General features: G+C 23.5%; 1 protein-coding gene across 1 annotated transcript; it reads left to right on the top strand.

The window, feature by feature from the left end:
- Positions 1-3,175: 3,175 nt before the first annotated feature.
- On the top strand, positions 3,176-13,508 carry LOC145829103 (cyclin-dependent kinase 9-like). The gene is made up of 10 exons (XM_082936834.1): positions 3,176-3,240; positions 3,831-3,912; positions 5,590-5,775; positions 6,920-7,068; positions 9,001-9,089; positions 9,454-9,539; positions 10,207-10,340; positions 11,680-11,773; positions 12,051-12,176; positions 13,392-13,508. Exons 1-10 carry the CDS (start codon positions 3,176-3,178, stop codon positions 13,506-13,508), a joined length of 1,128 nt encoding a protein of 375 aa, XP_082792960.1.
- The last annotated feature ends 6,576 nt before the right edge of the window (positions 13,509-20,084 follow it).

Here is a 20,084-nt window from a genome sequence, read left to right as displayed (position 1 = left end):
GAAAGTGGTGGAAGCACTTGGAATGGTTGCACCTGATATTCTGTTATAGACTTAATGTATAGTGTATAATAAATTTGATTTGTTAAAACTAAAAAGTAACTTAAACTAAAACTCAGTTGCAATGTTTAATAAGATTTAAAGACTGTTTAGTAAATGGTGGGTAGAGCTTATTAAGTGCCATTTAACTCAAAACTCTAATTTTTGAAGTTTCTTAGAGTTTGTATTACTTTGTTTTTTTTAATTACAAAATTCTCATAACTGTTATAGTTTACTTATTATAGTATGAAAAAGAATGAATAAGAAAAAAAAATATCATGACATAAGTTAAAAAATATTTATTCCTACAAACTGTATGTATTATTTAAAAGAACAATTCTTTTATTACAAAATTTTAAGTTTATTTTTTTTAATGAAGAAGGTATATACTAATAAACTTGTCAGGACTCATAAAAAAACTTAAATTTCATATGTTGAATGGGATATTTTTTAAAAACTTTTTGTGTAGAGGTAACTGTTATTTTTTTACAAAAATGAGTAGTGTAAACTTAATTGCTTTCATAAAAAAAACTTTAGTTATAAAAAAGTGTTGGATCACCTTATGATTCTAAAAGTTATGTTATAGTATACTTTAAATTTTTCAACAGTTTTCATTAGTTTTCTTTTAATTTAAGAAAATAAAGTTTATATACTTAACAAAGCCTTAATGTTTTAACAAAGGTTTACCTAATATCAGCATTTAGTATAGGTTGAGTTAAGACTTAGTTGTGGTTATTTGTGTAGGTGAGTTATATATTGTAAACATGCAAGTAACCTTCTAAGTTTATTATTTAAGTAACATCTACACCAAGTACTTGATTTTGTGGAACAAAGTTAAAGTTAGGATAAAATAAATCTGATGAAATATATCTTAATCTATAGCCTTATGTATATTGAGTTTGGGCAGTGCAAGCTTTCAAGCCTTGCTGCTGCTAACATGAAGACATTTGTATTTCTTGTTGCTTATTATATAGATATTTTAAAACAATGTTATTACTTATAAGCAGTTTTTTTTATTAAATTTTTAAGTAGTTAAAAATTTAATATTATTTATATATTCCTTAAATATTTCCTGATAGATTTAATTTTTGTGTAAAAGTTTTGACAACATTTAAAGTACTTTCTAAGTATGGTGTTTTTTGTATATTAAAAAGTATTTGCAACTGTTCTTGAATATAAAATATGTTCAGTCATTGTCATACCTATTTTTATAAATACTAGCCACACATGCCTGAAAACCTTGAATAACCTGGAAAAACCTAGAGTTTGAAAATTTAGGCTAAAAATTAGGAAAAACCTGAAGTTTTATACAAAATCACTAAAAAAAATTTGTAAAACCTGAAATTTTTAACAATTTGAATTTCTTAATTAGCACATTTTACATAATTTAAGATAAGCTTTAATGTTTCCACAAAAGTTCACTTAATATCTTTGTTACTTGGTGTAAGTTAGTTATATATTGTGATCATTTAAATAACCCTGTAGGTTTATTATTTAAGTAACACCTACAACAAGTAAGAATTGTAATGAGATACCAGTTACACTTGTTTAGTTTATTACTTAATTATGTTTAACAAAATTACAGTTAGGATAAAAAAAACAATCTGTGAAATACTTCCTAAGCTATATTCCTTATGTATATTGAGTTTTGGCAGTGCAAGCTTTCAAGCCTTGCTGCTGCTAACATGAAGACATTTGTATTTCTTGTTGTTTATTATAAAGATATTTTTAAACCAAGTTATTCCTTACAAGTAGTTTATTTTTATTAAAATTTTAATTAGTTAAAAAATATAGTAATACTTTTATACTCTTAAAATATATTTCTGTTAGATTTAATTTTTGTGTAAAAGTTTTGACTAGATTTAAAGTGGTGTTTTTTGTATATTTCTTAGTATTTGCAACTATTCTTTAATATAAAATATGTTCATTTATTGTCATAACTAGGTTTATAAAGTTTAGCCACAAGTATTATTTACAGGGTTGTCAAACAACCTGAAAACCTGAAAAAAACTGAAATGCTGCAATTTAGGCTAAAAATCTAGAAAAACCTTGAATTTGAGAAACTTTGAAAATAAACCTGGAAAATTCTAGAAGTTTGAAAAAAATCACTAAAAAGTCTTGAACAACCTGAAAATTTTATTAATTTGAACATGTTAAGTAGTAAAATTTTGATATGACTCAAAAAATATATCCTATAGATAATTTTTGTTTGTCATAAAAATATTTTTTTATTTAAAAACAAATTTAAAGTAGCTTTACAGTATCTTTTCAATTTTTTCTAAATACTTAACACAGGTTTTAACCTTGAACTTAACTTTAAATTAAAAAAGATCCAAAAGTGTACTTTTAAAAACCTGGAGGAATTTTTGAAAACCTGCTGAAAGTTTGCAAAAAATATGTGGTAATCATGTACTTATTATTATTATTATTTTATATTGCTTATTAGTATGATTGTAAAACATAGTATAACCATTACAAGTTATTAACCAATATCTATAGCTTATAGTGTATTGAGGTATATATCTTATAAATATAAATGTCTTATTTTATACTTAAATAATAACTACTGTATGTTATGTACTATTTTAATTTATAATAATGTAATGTAAATATATTTGAATAATAGTATAATTATTTAATATTTTTTATATAAACTATATTTAGATATTTTTGACTAAAACATTTAAGCTTTCTAGTGATAATATGTTATCTTTGTTGCGCTTTACCATATATCAAAAGTACATTATAAAATTTTTTAAATTGTCCTACAGCATCTAAATTTTAAAATAATGACCGTAGTTATATTTATAAATTGTAATGTACCCCTGGAGGTTTTAGGCGTTTTAGGAGCTTATAGGCATATATTATTATTATATCAACTATATTTTGTTTTAATACAAAAATAAAAGTGAAAGGCTTCATAAAATGTTTTCTTTGAGTTTAGTAATCACAATAACTAGCTAAGTGCATAATTAGTTTACACACTTTTAAGTTCCATTATCTAAAATTTTTATACTTACATACAGACCTCATTAAACAATTAAATATCAGTTATTCGAGAAAACAAATTTAATAAAAACTGACAAACCTAATAACTTGTTAATTATCTACAGCTATCATTGTAAAGTAAACAAACAAAATGCTTAGATGTAGACCAGCGGAGAGTTATGAAAAAATTGAGAAGATCGGACAAGGCACTTTTGGGTTAGTTAAAGTTTTTTTTCAAATTTCAGGCGTTTCTTTACACTGGTTGTATATCTTACTAGAATTTGCAATTGATTTTCTTATTTGCATTTTTAAAGTGACATCATAATTTTATGCTAATTTATGATCATTTCAATGAGAGCAGAGTATATATATTTTGACAAATTGTTCAAACCAACTTAACAACTTTCATAAGAAACTTGGACTTAAGAAACTTTGAAAATAGTCTGGAAAAACAAGAAACTTTAGATAATTTTTAAATGTAAAGTGTAGACATTTCTTTATGTACAAAATTCTATTATGAAACAAAAATATCACAATTGTTTTTCAACACGTTTAAAGTAACTTCGTAGCTTCTTTGCAAAAATTTTTTTTTACCTTAAATATAATTATATACTGACAATAAACTAAAAAAATTGTTCTTTAATAAATCTGGAATATTTTACTGTAAAAAATCTTTGGCAACCCTGTACATATATATATATATATATACAGAGAGAATTAGAAAAGTTCAAGGCAAAGAAAGTATTTATTAACAAATACTAACAATATACTTAACAAAAATTACGTTTGTTATTTTAAATAAACAGAGTAGTGTTCAAAGCAAGGGACAAAGCAACTAAAAACGTTGTAGCGTTGAAAAAAGTTGTCTTGGAAAATGAAAAAGAAGGGGTTTGTGTTTAAAATATGTTGACTATATTTAATAGTTTTATAACTAGTTTTTTAATTTATGTTGCTCTATATTTACAGTTGTTATATTTTAGTTAGTATTGTTGTAATATTTTTATATCAACTTTTTTTAGTTTTTATAAGTGTTTCAGTTTGAAAATAAAATATAATGGACAAAAAAAGGGGTGGTATTATAATAGAAAATAATTTGTTTAGTAAAAATTTAATTTAAAAAAAGTAGTAAAGGTTAAAAAATAACAAGTTATGGTTAGGAAGCTTAATGTTTTTAGTTTTTAACTAATTAAATTTTCTTTAAACTTTCGGTAACAAAAATTATTTTTACAAATAGTAAGGATTAGTATTGTCGTAATTATTAAAGTATTTTTTATTTGTTTTATAATGTTGTTCTACTTATAAAAAATGAAAACTTTAATTTTGAGTTTAGATTTAAATAACCTTTAAAAGTAGCAAAAAAATATAATAATTTAGCTGTCAGTGTTCTAACTTTAGATTATTCAACTCTATTAAAAAATACACCTGTATTAAAATAAAGATGTTAATTTTATTCTATAAAAAAATAATATTAAGTTACAAAAGCTGTTAGTGAGTCAAAACTTTTCTGTTTTAGTTTATTTTCTTTTTGTTAAAATGCTATGTAAAGTATGTAAGCATTATTTTATAAATTTATCAAATTATCAGTTTCTATAACCGCGTTGAAATGTTTTAGTTTAATTATAACCGGGGTGCCAAAAAAATTTGGAATCCTGGATAAACCTTGAATTTAACAATTTAGGCTAAGACACCTCTTAAAACCTGGAATTTGAAAAATTTCGAAAAAAAAAGCTGGGATTTTCAACAAAATCACTAAAAAAGCTGAAATTTTAAACAAAAGTCACTTAAAAACCTAGTATTTTAAACTAAATTTCTATAAAACCTAAAAAGTTAAACAATTTTTACATATTAATTAGTAAAATTTTGATTTGACACGAAAAATCTATCATGTAGATAATAAATTTTTGTCATCATAATTTTTTTTTGTTCGAAACACATTTGAAGTAGCTTTACAGTGTCTTTAAAATTTTGATATACTGCTTAACACAGAATTTTACCTAACTTTAAACTAAAACCAGAACCATAAACAAGTACTTTTAAAAACCTGGAAGAAGCTCAGAAAACCCTAGAGAAAATTCTAAAAAACATTTAACGACCCTGTTTAAAAACGTTTAATAGTTATAATTAACCATAACATTTTTAAACTTTATAATTTTTGTTACTTGATATGAATACATTATTCTTTTATTTTAAATTAGGTTATTTTAATATTTAACTATTAATAATGGAAAGTAAATAAATGTTGTGATGATTTTAAACTAGTATTTACACAACTAAGATTAGTACTTTACTTTTATTTTTTTCAAATTTACAGTTCCCATAATTCCGCTGAGAGCGATCTAAATCTTGCAAGAGTGTATTTCTTTTTAAAAATAAGTAAACCTTAAAGTTTTAAATATCAGAAAATACAATTTTATATACTTTTTTTTGTTTATCAGTTCCAAATCACTGCTCTGAGAAAGATCAAAGTCATGCAATTGTCAATCTTTCTCTAAGAATGAGCAACTTGTTATGATTTTTATATAAATCAATACAGAAATCATATTTTAATGACTTTTTACACAACAGTTTCCAATTACTGCTCTGAGGGAGAGGAAAATCTTGCAAGCTCTCCATCATAAGAATGTGGTGGATTTGATTGAAGTTGTCAGATCTAAAACTACAACCCTAAACAAGTATGTTTATGTATTTTTGTTGACTATCAATAAATTGTTAACATTTGTAAATTTTGTGCAATTTTATATGCTTGTGCAAGTTAGACAGCTAACCTATGTCAGTTATATAAAAAATGTTGGATTCTGCGAAATTTGTTAAAAATATTTTTGTAAAACCTGAAAAGTAACGATTTTATGAAATTTAGTGTAGTGTTAATATAATTGTGTGTAGTACAAACCACAATAAATATTAAATAGTGCAAAATAAAAACATGGAAAGCTAGAAAAACCTGGGTTTGTTAGTTTTTGCTCAAAAAACCTAGAAAAACATAAAATTAAAATATTTTAAACTACTAACCTAGAAATTCGAACAAAATTCACTAAAACCTGGAAAAAGTTGGAATTATAAGCAACTTTTAAGTTTTAAGTAATTAAACTTCAATTTGACACATATAATCGATAGTAAAGATTTAAAAAAGTTAAAATCAGAATTATTTATTAAAAACACATTTAAAGAAGCTTTAAGATATCCATATAATGTAGTTTAGCATTAAAGATATACATTTAACATAGTTTTTCGCCTTAAACTAAAAATAGACCCAAAGACGTGAAATATAGAAATCCTAGAAGGAATTTGCCAAAAATATTTGTTTACATGTCTAGTTATATATATACATGTTTTCACTGACTACAAATAAATTTGTGTCGAATAAAGTAGTTTAAAACTTTATTTTTAAAATTGTTTCAAGTTTGCTAATAATTTAGGAATTCACATCAATTTTAGTTGAATATCTTGTGTAGACACACTTATTACTGGCACTACAAAACTTTAGTTGTAACTAACTAGTTTAATAAGGAACTCTAGAAAAGTATTATAATAATAAATTATAATATTCACTATCAAATATTTGTATATGTAAAATGAATAATGTAACAAAGTTCTTATTCTAAGTATTCTAAAATAATAGATTAATAAAATAAAATAATAGTATTCTATTGTTAATAGATAAATGTACAATAATCATAAATTTAACCCTTATTTTATAAATAAACAAGTAATGTACAAACTATTAGAAGGATTATTCTATTCTAAATGCTTGTTGATAAATAATTTGTATAATGTTAAATACAGACAAAGTTCTTAATTAATTTACATAAACAAATAATGTACTAATTACTAGAAGGAATTTTTTACTTGCATTATAACAACTATAGGTAAAAGAATGATATAAACATTTATAAAGTTTTTGTTATTTAAACAGATAATGTACCAACTATTTGATGGATTATTCTACATGCACCGCAATAAAGTGATACATCGAGATATGAAAGCAGCCAACGTTCTCATTACAAAAGATGGAACACTAAAACTTGCTGATTTTGGTTTAGCTAGGTAAGAAAAAAATAATATAAAAATTAATTTATGGCAACTACAAAAGACGGAACGCTCAAACTTTCTGTTTTCGGCCTTGCTAGGTTATTACTAGTCGATTTTGTTAAAATACCACAGAGAAGTCCATTAAAATTTTAGGCTGTTAATGTCTCTACACATTCTTTTAAAAGATATATAGTTATGAAAAAAAATAAAAGTTAGAATTAACTTAAGTTGTAAGCGTCAAAATTAAATCAGTGACCTAGTTAGACCGGCTAAATAATTATTTATAATATTACAATATATAATATTAAAATTTTATTTAGTTAATCAATTACCCATATAAACTCGCTAACTAAGGCTAGTATAAATTTTTGATTTAAAGTTCAAGCTTGATCGAAGTTTTTTGCAAAGCTCTGGTAATTTTGGTTGTGTTTCCTAAATTTGTTACTAGTTAATACTATTATTCTAATTAGCTAGTTTCAATTTTTATTTTCTGTTATTCTTGTAAGTCTTGACATTTTTGAACTTTAATTTTTTTCGAATTTTGTTCTTAGTACACTTTAAAAATTTCTAAAAACACTTATCTGACTCAGATTAGTTATTTTACTCAAAAACAGTTTACTAAATATTCATGTTATATTTTACCTGAAAATTGTTAATAGCTAGTTGTTAAATAAAGTATTTAAGCCTAAACTAAAACATGTTTCATTAACTTTAGAAAATAACATACGAAAGCATTTCAAAACCTAATCCAATACTTAAACATTTATTTTACAATTTTTATACTATATAAAAACTAAAGAAAAATATAACCGGAAACAAATTATATAAATCTAAGAGCAACTTAATAAAAATTTCTACTTATATTTATAACACTCAAATATTTTTAATATATAATTTAAATAAACACAAAAGTATTTCTTATTTTTTAAACTTTTTATGCCAGATTTTCAAAATTTGTGAAAAAGAAAACACGAAAATGTTCAAAAAACCTTTAACACCGGCTGCTTATCGAAAAAGCAAAAAGTAATAACATTGTCAATAATTACAAAAAATACATATTTGTTATTTTTGTTTTACAAAAGTTATAATGATTAATAAGTAATGAGTTGATAAATTCTGTAAACAAAGAAAATTTATCAGGTTGTTTTGTTTTAGATTTTTATCGTTTGTAAAAGTAACTAAAATATCCACAAAAGTAATAAATTTCGAGCAGATGACTTGAAATCTTTTTGTAGTAGTTTTAATTAAGAAAAACCAGTACAAATTGACAAAAAAAAAAGTTATATTTTTCATGTCTATGGCCTTTTGTGAAAATTTTAAAGTGAATATAATATTTAATATAAACAGAGATAAAAATAAATACAGCTATGGATTTACCTTTAAGTAGTTATTTAGACTTAAAAAAAAAACGTTTTATAATCAGTTTAGTTCAATTTTGTGCTTCAGTTATTAACCAAGATATTTAAATTTAGTTTGTTTAATAGTTTTACTCCAATCTCAGTCCCTATAATGTATAAAACTGTTACTAGTTCATTTCTTCTGATATAAAAAATAATAATATAAATTTACTAACACCTATGTAGTGCACATAAAAAAACTAAAACAAATATTTTTCACTAAAACTAACACATATAACCAGCAAAACTTAAGTTGTTAATATTAAGTAAGTGTTGTATATACGACTATTTAGCAAAATTTGCAAATTAAACTTACACACTGATTATGATTTATCAATCGATTTTTTTTTTCTGAAATGATGTAGTGTTCTAAAATTTAATTTTCACAATCTTTAGTTTAAAAGAGCTAGCATTACCATTTAGACATTTATGTATTATATTTATTAATATTATTATTACTTATAACAGCACAATACACAATTAAAAAAAAAACAAAATAAGTAAAGTAAACAAGAAAATTTGCAATGCATATAAATAATTTTTATTTCAGAGCGTTCACAGTTCGCAAGGAAGGAGAATCGAACAAATATACAAACAGAGTGGTAACTTTGTGGTACAGACCCCCTGAATTATTACTTGGTGAGAATTTTTATTAGTTTGAATATGAAGACAATTGTTGTTTTGCATTTATATTTTATATCTGATGTTTGATTAAGTTAGGTAAAATGCTTTTATTTAACAAAGTTATGTTGTTTGTGATTATGTCATATATACCTTGACTCTTACTTGGTGAGTAATTATATACTTTCTTTAAAAATCGTTAGTATTTTTGATACATCTTAATTACTGTTTGAAAGTTAAAAAAATTACTTGTTTTTTGTCTAGAAATTATATTAATTGTAATTATAATATAGCAATGAACATAAATAGTTTAGAAGTAATAAAAATTACTGTTTTTATTATTACACTGTTCATCTTATATTGTTTACCTTAATTATAAAAGGCGAAAGAAACTACGGGCCACCAATTGATCTTTGGGGTGCCGGATGTATTATGAGTGAATTGTGGACCAGAGTGCCTTTGATGCAGGTTTGTATTTAGTCAATTTTATAGGTAAAAAGTAATTAGTGTTTTTTTATGCCTTAATGCAGGTTTGGTTAGTTTATTATTATTTTAATTTTAATTAGATTGTTAAAAATTAAAAGTGTTTGTATAGTTTTTTCTAGTTACATTGAAAATAATATCAGGGTTGCAAAAAAACCTGGATTCCTGGAAAAACCTGGAACTTAAGAGGTTAAAAAGAACTTGAATTGTGAACAAAATTCACTTAAAAACCTGGAATTTTTAACAACTTTTACATGTTAAGCAGTGAAATTTCGATTTGACACAAAAATTTTGTCATAAAGATAAATAATTTTTGTCATCCCAAGTCTTTTTATTAAATAACACATCTAAAGAAGCTTTATGGTATCTTTTTAATGTCGTTTTACTATTTTACATAGTTTTTTACCTTAAACTTAACTTTAAACTAAAACTATCGAAACGTATACTTTTTAAAACACCGCAAAACTTCATATATTCTGGATAAAATATTTTAATACAAATGGAAACCCTGCCAATTTGACAAAATTTATAATTAATAGTAACCTAAATTACTAATTTGAGGTTACACTAAATACTAAATCTATAACAGTTATATGTTTATATATCTATTTACTATTTTAATTACTACTAAATATAATTATTACTTCCTCAGGGAAATGTGGAAAAAAACCAACTTGATTTGATAACAAAGTTGTGCGGATCAATTACCCCAGATGTTTGGCCTGGAGTTGATAAATTACAACATTACCAACATTATATTGTGAATGATAAAAAACAACATAACAGGTTATATATAAAAAATAAGTAGATTTATTTGGTGTTGAAAAATCACAATATTATCAACATTATATTGTGAATGATAAAAAACTAAATAACAGGTTATCTTTTTTAATGATAAAAACGTATTCTTTTTTCTGAAGAGCTACATCAATCTCCAGACTATATTTTTAGAAATAGAAAAGTAGGTTGTTTTAAATTTTTTTATTGTTTGGAGTTGAAAGATTGCAACATCATTAAGATAAAATTGTAGATAATAAAAAACAACATAACAGGTCATATAATACTTTATCTCAATATAGAGGTTCTTAAGGGTTATAGGGAATAATAAATTATAGAAGATTAGTACAACAAGCGAAACAAAACTTATCTAACTAAAAAATGAACTAAAAAACACAAAGATACATTCTAACTGCATCACACTAAACTAAAACTACAGTTAAATACAAATGATTATAAATACTAATAAGTATCTTTGAACTTAGTAGAGAGCATTAGTACTTAAATATAATTGTTTAAAGCTCAACTTTAGCTTACCAATTACTTACAAATTAATGTACCGAATGCTCATAACTTTCAAAATATTGTTTACTTTTATTTATATCAAAAGCAAAGAAAACTTTTTTTTTACGTATTCATTGAAAAAAAATTAACTCCCTCGAATAAACAATGTTGTTTTGAGAAACTGAGAAAATTATTTTGAGAAAGCTTATCAAACGTTTTTATTGTCACAAATAGTTCTATATATATTCATAAGCTTTTAAATTATAAAATTAGTTGTTTATTTTATTACAACATTTTAACAACTATTAGTAGGTAAATTTTGTTGAGAAGTTTTGTTGTTGAGAAATTTGATTAATTAAAATGATGAGTCTCAATGAAAAAAAACCATAAATGTTTTTTACTTTTAACAAGAGCTGTGAGCAGATAGATGCATGTATTTTTACTTAGCTTAAACAAGAAAAGACGACTAAAAAGGTCTTAATAAATGTTACAAAATAAGTTTTTGCTAGTATTTTTTTTGCTTTCAATAGATATTTGCACCTTTATATACTAAACAAAACAGGCAATAATTAGAATGTGTTTAAGTGATTTGTGCATGAAACCTTCTTCAGGGTCTTTTTTCAAAAAAAATACTTTGCTCTAATTTGCTTATTAAGTACACAAAGCTATGTTCCAACTTTGAAATAAAACAAAATGTCTTATAAATACCAACTCATATGTTTTTATCTAGTTACACTTATTTGTAGAAAATAAACCTGGTACTTTCTTTACTAGTGTGACGTAATCAGTTTTTCTCACACATAGTTTTCTTTATTTTCTAATAATATTTATTTACTTTAAACAGGAAAAGGGTATTGAAAGATAGACTGATGTATAAAATAAGAGATAGGGACGGATTTGATTTGATCGACAATTTGTTAAGTTTAGATCCTAAAAAGGTTAACAAACTATATATGTATAAAAAAAATTACTTATAATTTTACTTTGAATATATTAATATAAAAATCAAGCTCTTGCTTAACTTTGTTAAACGAAATTCAAATAGATTCTTGTTTTTTGTTTAATAGGTATCTTTATTGCTTAGTATATTAATTAAGTGAACTTGTTTTATTACTGATTTTTACAAAAACATGTTTCTCGCATTTAAAAAATTTCACTGAATACTGTATAATATATAAAATTGATAAAATAAATAACTTTTACAAAACTCAACAGAGGATAGATGCCGACAACGCGTTGAACCACGATTTTTTCTGGAAAGACCCTCTACCTTCTGATTCGCTGAAATGTTTGGAAAATTTGAAGGAGAACAACTTCGAGTTTACCAAGCGTTTACAAAAGGTAATTAAATGTTTTAATATGTTTTATATCTTATAACAGCAACAAAATCATCAGAAGCAAATGTATTTGTTTGATAGTAATAAAAAAAATGTTTCATTAAAAACTTGAGAATCTCCAGTGAAATCACCAAAACCATATCTGATTATATGTTTTATTGTAATAAATAGTTTGTTTCAACTTCAAATATCTGCCACAAAATAATCGGAAACACTCAGTAGTTTAATATTGATTGTTTTGTTTCAACTTCAAATATCTTTCACAAAATAATCGAAAACATTTAGTAGTTTAATATTGACTTGTTTCTACTTGCAGAAGCGTGAGAAACTTGAAAAAAAATTCTACGAAGAAGCGGTATTTTGTTGTTTGTATCAATAATAAATTAAATTAATGAAGATATTTATTAACAAATTCAAATCTCTGTCACAAAATCACCAGAAAAAAAATTAACTGTTTAATAATGTTTTATGTTTTGTTTCTTTTAGCGACAGGCAATTAATGGACCAAAATCACCAAAAAATGCAGGAGAAAGTTGGTAATTAAAAACATATATATGAATTTAGTTGTACACACCGAGTTTTAGTTCTTTTAACAGTAATAGCACTTGTTTATTTTCTTCCAAAGTTTAAAACATTCTTTTTAAAAAATATAAAAAAAGAAATTACCTAAAAATAATTTAATTGACTATTTTTTTGTTATAAAGTTAAAGTTTATTCGTTTTTTATCTGACCTATAATAAGAGTAATAAAAAATTATAATATATTTATATTAGATTAGTATTTTAATCGTATGTGTTCACAAGCAGCTGTTATGACTTAATTTTTCGTTATATTTTAACCTGTCAATCAAAATAAAGTTTTAAAAATAATCTGAAAAAAACTAAAATAAACTTATGACTCACGCGTGCCATTAAGTCAAAATTTTGACGTTCATTTTTACCTTTTTCAAATACGCGTTATATTTACTTTTTGACGCTACAACACAGGAATCTCCTTTTTAAACCATAGAAAAATGCCCGAAACAAAATAAATTTTGACTCACACTGTTTCTTAATAATCTTTATTGATTATTTGGTTGTTATACAATTTTCCACTCTGCGCAACAATATAAATTATCAGTACAACAATAAACTGTTTCAAGTATTACTTGAAAATAATTAAGATATCAATTATTATACTTTTATTATTTCTATATACTATTATTGTAAATTATTCACAGGCGGCAAAACAACATCAACACAACAACAGACATCATCCTTACAATTATCACCAGATAAATAATTATAAACAGAAAAAAGAAAATTCTTCAAAGCAGTATGAAGAGAGAACTTGGTAGAAATATGATGAAATAGTTCCTGAATGTTTAACTTGTGATTGTCTAGAAGTATAAATTTGTGTGCAGTTATTTTTTAAAGTTGTTTTCTTTACGTTTTCGATGGCATTTTCCTTCTGTTTGACTAGTATTAGTTTTTAAAAAAGTATCTATCGTATTATTCATCGTACAAATACTAGGTATCTTTTATCTTTCGAATGTGCTAGATTCACATTTTATTTTGTTAATATTCTAATTTTTTTTTATATACAATGTTGGGGCTTAAACTGACTTTAGTGTACTTTAAGTGATAGCAAGTCTTAAAAGAATTTTTTCATTGAAAAATATATTTAGAAAAAGATAATTATAAGATTTAATTTATAGTCCCTTACATGTTATAAATTAAAAAAAAAATTGTGCGGTACTTCTTAGGCAAATTATTTTGATTTATATAGTATATACAGTAATAAATTACTAATATTATTGAAAAATATTATATTGAGTTCTTTTGTAATGAAAATTAAGTTATTAGTACTTAAGTTGAGTAAAGATTAATTAGTAAATTTATTTATAACTGCTCTTATGACTATGCATTAAGTTAGGTTTGATAAAGTGCTGTTTTTTAACATTTATAAACATACATAAAAATATTTGAATTTGTAAGGTGAAAATTTTGAAGTCCTTTGTGTAACTTATATAATATTTGCAAGCCTTATTGTTTTCTTAGGATGAATCGATCTTATTTTCTTATAACATTATTTTTTATTATTTTATTAATAAATAATTGTGAAACTTCGTTTATTTTTAGTTTTTTTTAATTTGCTTAATTTTATTTGTATTTTTGTTTTTTTTTGTCCTTCTTTTGAGCTTCAAGGCAAATGATTATGCAAAACAAATTAAAAAAATTTAGTTTCAATAACTACTTGATATAAGTATTAATTTAGATTCATTCTATTGTGAAATATAGTGAGTTTTTAATAGTACAGGAAAATAATATTTTTTAAATTAATAGTTTTTCGCTTATAAATAAGCATGATTTAAAAACTAACTAAGAAATAAGTTACTAGCTTCTTTAATTTGTTTTAAATTCGTAATACTTAAAACCTTACTATTTCTTCAGCTGCTTTTTGCTATTATCGAAAATGTTGAAATTTTTCTCATATTATCATTAAATGTTATTTAAACTCATTTAATGTACAGTTCCAAATGTAGCAAACAGAGCCTAATAAGTTTGTTATATTAAATATCTTGCTTTTGAATACAAAAGTAATCTGGGATACTGTTGTAATAACAATAAATTTAAAATAAATTCTATTGTTTCTTATATTACAGTTAGTTCAACTTTTATAGTTTAATGTTGAGTTACCTTTTTTTATCACAAAGTAATTTATTTTAATTTTTTTAAACTACCCCAACTAACTTTTGTTTTGGATTTTTGTTTTCTTGTGCTTAATTAAATGCGTATTTAAAATTTAGCAGCTTTACAAGAAATGAACTAATAATAGTATAATTTAAAAAACAATTAAATTTATTTACTGTTTTATTTAATGCTTCCTTTTTTTTCATCAGTTCTGATTTATAAAGAATAACGGCTTCATATTTTCAAACACAGCTAATTAAGTATTTTGATTAGTAGATAATTGAGAATACTTTTTTCCATGTAAATATGTATAGGAGTTTCCTCAACTTTGTGATTATTTACTAGTTGTGATTTGTTTATTTTCATGCTAAATAAATATTAAATGCTGCCACTTTTTTTTATTATATATATAATACTATACTATATTATTTAGTTCAACAACATCACAAAATATACAAATTTTAATTTTTTGGTAAATAAAAATCTCAATAAAAAAGTTTTACTTTTTATATAAACTAAAAGTTCTCTACTCTGTACTTTTATTAGAAACAACTAAATTAAAACTAAGTTAAAAGTATCTTGTTATTTTATTTTATAGTGTTCATTATTTTTATTTTTTAAATTTTAGTTAGTACATAAAAGCTGAATGCTAAGTTAAATTTTACTTTTAAACAAACTTAAAATTAAAAGATATGTCTTAGATCTATAAGTTTGTTTTAATCACCTTGTATTAAATCTCGATAGTAGTTTTTTTATTTTTAGAAGTCTTGAATTAAATATTGCTTAAAAAGTACTAATATTAAAGTATAATTAGTTTTTACCTTTAAGACCTGGTTTCAACAGTTAATGTTTGATAGTTTTGTTTGTAAACTGATTATAAAGACAATTTTGAATCCTGTTAATTACTAAACAGTTATAACTGTATAATTTTAATTTAGCTAGTTTCTATGAGTCCCAAAGTTTTTTAAAAATTGAAAAGACTTACAACAAAAAAAACCTTTCTACAGTCAAAAAGAATAAATATATATAGTTTTTTTCTATATTTTACAAAAAAACTTCAATATATTTTGAAAAAAAAAAAAAAATATTTTTGAAACTTACTAAAATTAAGTACATAACTTTTTAACATAAAAATAATCAGGGCAAAATATATACAAGCTTGAAGTGTAAGTTGAACATTTAAAGCCTTCCCTTATTATCTTTATATAGGATTGGAGATAACTGGCATAATTTATATATTCAAACAGATTCGTGCTGGTCTTATTTAAACTATATAAAGTTTGAAATTAAACAATACAAGTGCAATACTATATAAAAAATTTATCATTTGTATACTAGATTAGGTTTTCATTTAAAAAAAAGTGAACTGATTTTGCTGAGTATTAATCCAAGAATATTTTTTGCAAATTTATAGCGCAATTTGTGTACACAACTTTTTTCAACAATATTTTTTAAAAATTTAATTCTTTTGAAGTTTGTAATGACGGAGCGGTTGTTTAAAAAAAGAAGTGTTTTATCAAATAAAAACAATATAAGAAATTTCTTAAGGAACAGAAAATGCAACTTGAGTTTTGAAGCTTTAATTTGGAGCTGATATAAACCAGCTTAAAATTTATAAACCGGGGAAAAGTTGATGAATGAGAACAGTATGCGTTCTCAGTGCTAAATGGTGTCATAGCCCTAGAAGATTTAAAAAATAATGTGTATTAGAAAAGTTGTAATTTATTATTTTTTTTATACCAACATTATAGGTTATTTATTTAGCATAGTGTGTTTTTGTATATTTTTTGAAAATAAATAATTTTCAGTTGTTTAGAACAAGTTAATATTTAAATGAATTCTATAACCAAACGTTAGTAGTTTTCCAATTATCTTATAGGTAATATTGAATTATTAGGAGAATTAAAAGTCTTTTTCTAATGTAACTTAAACTGAAAATTAAAAAATAATAATAAATCTAGAAAAGAAAACTAAATTGTGCTTTTTCCTTATCAAGTAAAAACGCAAAGAACTTTATAAAAGCTATAGTTTGGAATATATCTTTTTATGTTGAGCAAAGCATTATTAAATTGTTGAAATTAAACAAGTTAAAAATTTCTGAAGTACCGAACATATTAATAGCGTTGCTAGAACACTTAAGAAATGCTGTCTAAAATACAATAGGAACAAGAACTATTTACATCTTAAGTTATTAGTTAAGTATCAATTTCAAAAAAGTAAAAACTTTCTATAAAAAAATGAATAAAAAGTAGTTTTTCTTTCTACACTGACTTGAATGCATTCTTGGGGTATTTTAGACTGATGTAAAACAGAACACATCTTACAATAAAGGTATACTATAAGTTTAAGGTATACTATAAGTTTCAAACAAGTTTTTGTTTTGTTAAAGTAATATCTAATATTTGATAAAATATGTGTATGTATGAGTTTTGTTATAGCTTTTAACTTTGACATCAACTTATATTTTTAGCTAATGTTTGTATGTTAATTTTAAAATTTTAACTTTGTAACATTCTTTTTTACCACAAAGTTGTTTTAAGTAATAATAAACTTAATGTATTTTCTCTTGACTGTGTTAGAAATTAAACTTTCAATTTTTTTAAAGAATTAGTTGACATTATATCAAAAGTCTTATATTTTTTTTTTACGACCAAAAATTTTCAAAAGCTTGGATTTTGAGTAAGAAAAACGTTTTGGTTATCGAGTCATTAATAAAAATAACAAGTTTTCGTCATAAATTAAAAGATAACTTAATTTAATGTTTGACGTATCAAACATTAAAGCATATGTTTGAATAAATAAAATAAATTGAATTAATTTATATACAGTGCATTATACCATCTCTACATTTTTTTAAATTATGAACTTGTACATTTTGGTTTATATTATACAATCCTGCCAGAAAAAGTCTTTTGGTAATATCAAAATATGTTCTCTTATTATGTACTTTGGTTAGTTCATATTTATACCATATTATCTTAATATGGCTTTTTCTTGCGATATAAATTGGTTATGTTAGTAGCTTTAGAAGATTAAATAACTTATAAACACTACTTAAAACGTTTAAAGCAAACATAAAAATTGATAAGTTTAAACTAGCACTGTTGATAACTGAAAACTAAATCAACTGTGGTTGTTTTGCGCTAATTAAGTTTTTAAAACGAGAGTCAAAGTCAAGTATGCAACACAATAGTTTACCAAATGTTAGCTATAATCAATATTCTTTTATAACAATGTAAAAAAAGCTTTATTTTCATATGATTCGGTTAACACTAAAACTATACAGTACACTCTTCTTATATCTAAAGACAAAAGTACATAATATAAGTTTTGATTTATTTTCTAGTTTTGAAACGATTTAAAATGTTTAATAAATTTTTCAAATACTATTTAAAATGAAGCCAACTACTTACTTTGATTTCTTTTACATAAACTGATTTATGTTAATGATTGTTGAACAAATCATAAAAGTACAAAATGTTTTACTAAAGCGGCTAAGAACATTTTTAAAAACAAGCTTAAGCTAGGATAAAATGTTAAAGTGTAAATTAATAAAAGCAAATAACAAGTTTATATTGTGTTTAGATGTACAATTTTAGATGTAAATATCAATATTAGTATGTATTAAAACACTTTTATTAAACTATATTTAGTGTATATGTTAATTATTGGATACTTTTTTTAATGTCATTAGTAATTAAACTGCTATATGTTTTTATCAGTAATGTAAAGATAATTGAACCATTTGATGTTAATTAAATAAAATAATTAAAATATATGTAACTTAGTTTAGTATTAAAACTAAAAACAAAACTTAAACTGAAATATTGAACGAACTTTCAAGAGATGTTTTTTAGAATGATGTGGTTAGATATACAATAGAAATCCAAAAAGTAATTATAGTTTTAGTAAAAAATAGTGTTAAATTTTAAGATCAAATATTAAGAGAACTCAATTATAAAAGTTTACAACTCAATTTAACATTTTATTTTTGCATTAAACGCTTTAAATTGTTTAACCGCTTTTATTTTTACCTAGTCAGCACAATTATTTTAGTTTTATCCGCAAATTTATTTAGCCTACTAATTTTATACATACCAATTAACTAGTATATTAGTGTAAACTTGGATAAAACAGCAGTTTCTAGTTTTATTGCTAAGCCTATTTGTTTTAAACATCTTTACTAAAGTTAGATTATAAATTCCGGTTGGGCGACGTATGACTTTTACAAAAACTTTTCATGTGCCAAAGTTTTTTTATCGTTAAAGTATCTCGTGTGCTTTTATTAATTTTGAGCTTTAGATGATGGAAACACTTAGACATGTACTTAACGTTTAATTTTTATTACACACTGGCACTTATTTTACTGTTTATCCGTTACAAACTTGCTTTTAATGAGTTTCTACAAGTTTTGTGTTAAAATATACAAAATTAAGTGACCTGTAGCTTTTTTTAACAATCCAATATGCGAAAGATTTCTTCTAATAGTTTCCCTACCCGCAAAGTATTGCCTATCACTGTTATAATTTTTTTTGAACATCAGCAAGCTAAATCATAGTATTATAATGTATTATAAATGTTATGAAGGTAGTAAGTACAAGGTTATGTTACATGTAGATTTACACTAATTGTGTGTTAGCTTAAAGAAAAAATTAATATAATACATAAAAACTAGTCAAATAAATTATAAAAAAAACTGTGTAAAGAAATGTTGAAAACAGTTCATGGTTGAGTTACTAAACACCTTCTTATGTGTAAAAAATTTTAAGCCTTACACATAAAATAGCCTACAAACATTTTGAGATCTTTAAAATTCATATTCTCATAGCAAAAATTGTAAAGTTCACTAAATATTAATCTTTATCAAACTAGTACAACTAAGGTAAAAAAGAAAGAAAGTTGTTCATAAATATATTGTTTTAATCAGCATAGCACCTAAATCGTTATAACTAATTAGAGGTTCTCAATAACTTCAATGTTTAGTCACTAGCTTTAAGAGTACACAAATAGAGTATAAAAAATAAATTTAAATCCAAGAGCCTTTGGAAATAATTCAGTTGTATAACTATTTCATCCTTTAAATTAAATGCTTTATTGTTTAACTATTTTGTTTAAAAATAAATTATTTTGAGTTCATAATACATTATCACTAAAGTTAGTTCAGGTAGCTTCGCAACTTTGATCATTACGGTTGAAGAAAACTTAGAAAAATACTACAGAATATAAATAACAAGCATTCA

Source organism: Thalia democratica, chromosome 2 (genome assembly GCF_965202585.1).
Source record: "Thalia democratica chromosome 2, ktThaDemo2.hap1.1, whole genome shotgun sequence".
NCBI classification, from domain to species: Eukaryota; Metazoa; Chordata; class Thaliacea; order Salpida; family Salpidae; genus Thalia; species Thalia democratica.
The sequence above is the reverse complement of the archived record's forward strand: the minus strand, read 5'-3'. Positions and strand labels throughout refer to the sequence as shown.

What these genes read in the sequence shown, in the direction of transcription:
- LOC145829103 (XM_082936834.1), top strand. Translation starts at nt 3,176, where the DNA reads ATGCTTAGATGTAGACCAGCGGAGAGTTATGAAAAAATTGAGAAGATC. An exon ending in ACCCCCTGAATTATTACTTG is followed by an intron (nt 9,090 to 9,453) that starts GTGAGAATTTTT and finishes TAATTATAAAAG; the next exon opens with GCGAAAGAAACTACGGGCCA. An exon ending in TAAGTTTAGATCCTAAAAAG is followed by an intron (nt 11,774 to 12,050) that starts GTTAACAAACTA and finishes AAAACTCAACAG; the next exon opens with AGGATAGATGCCGACAACGC.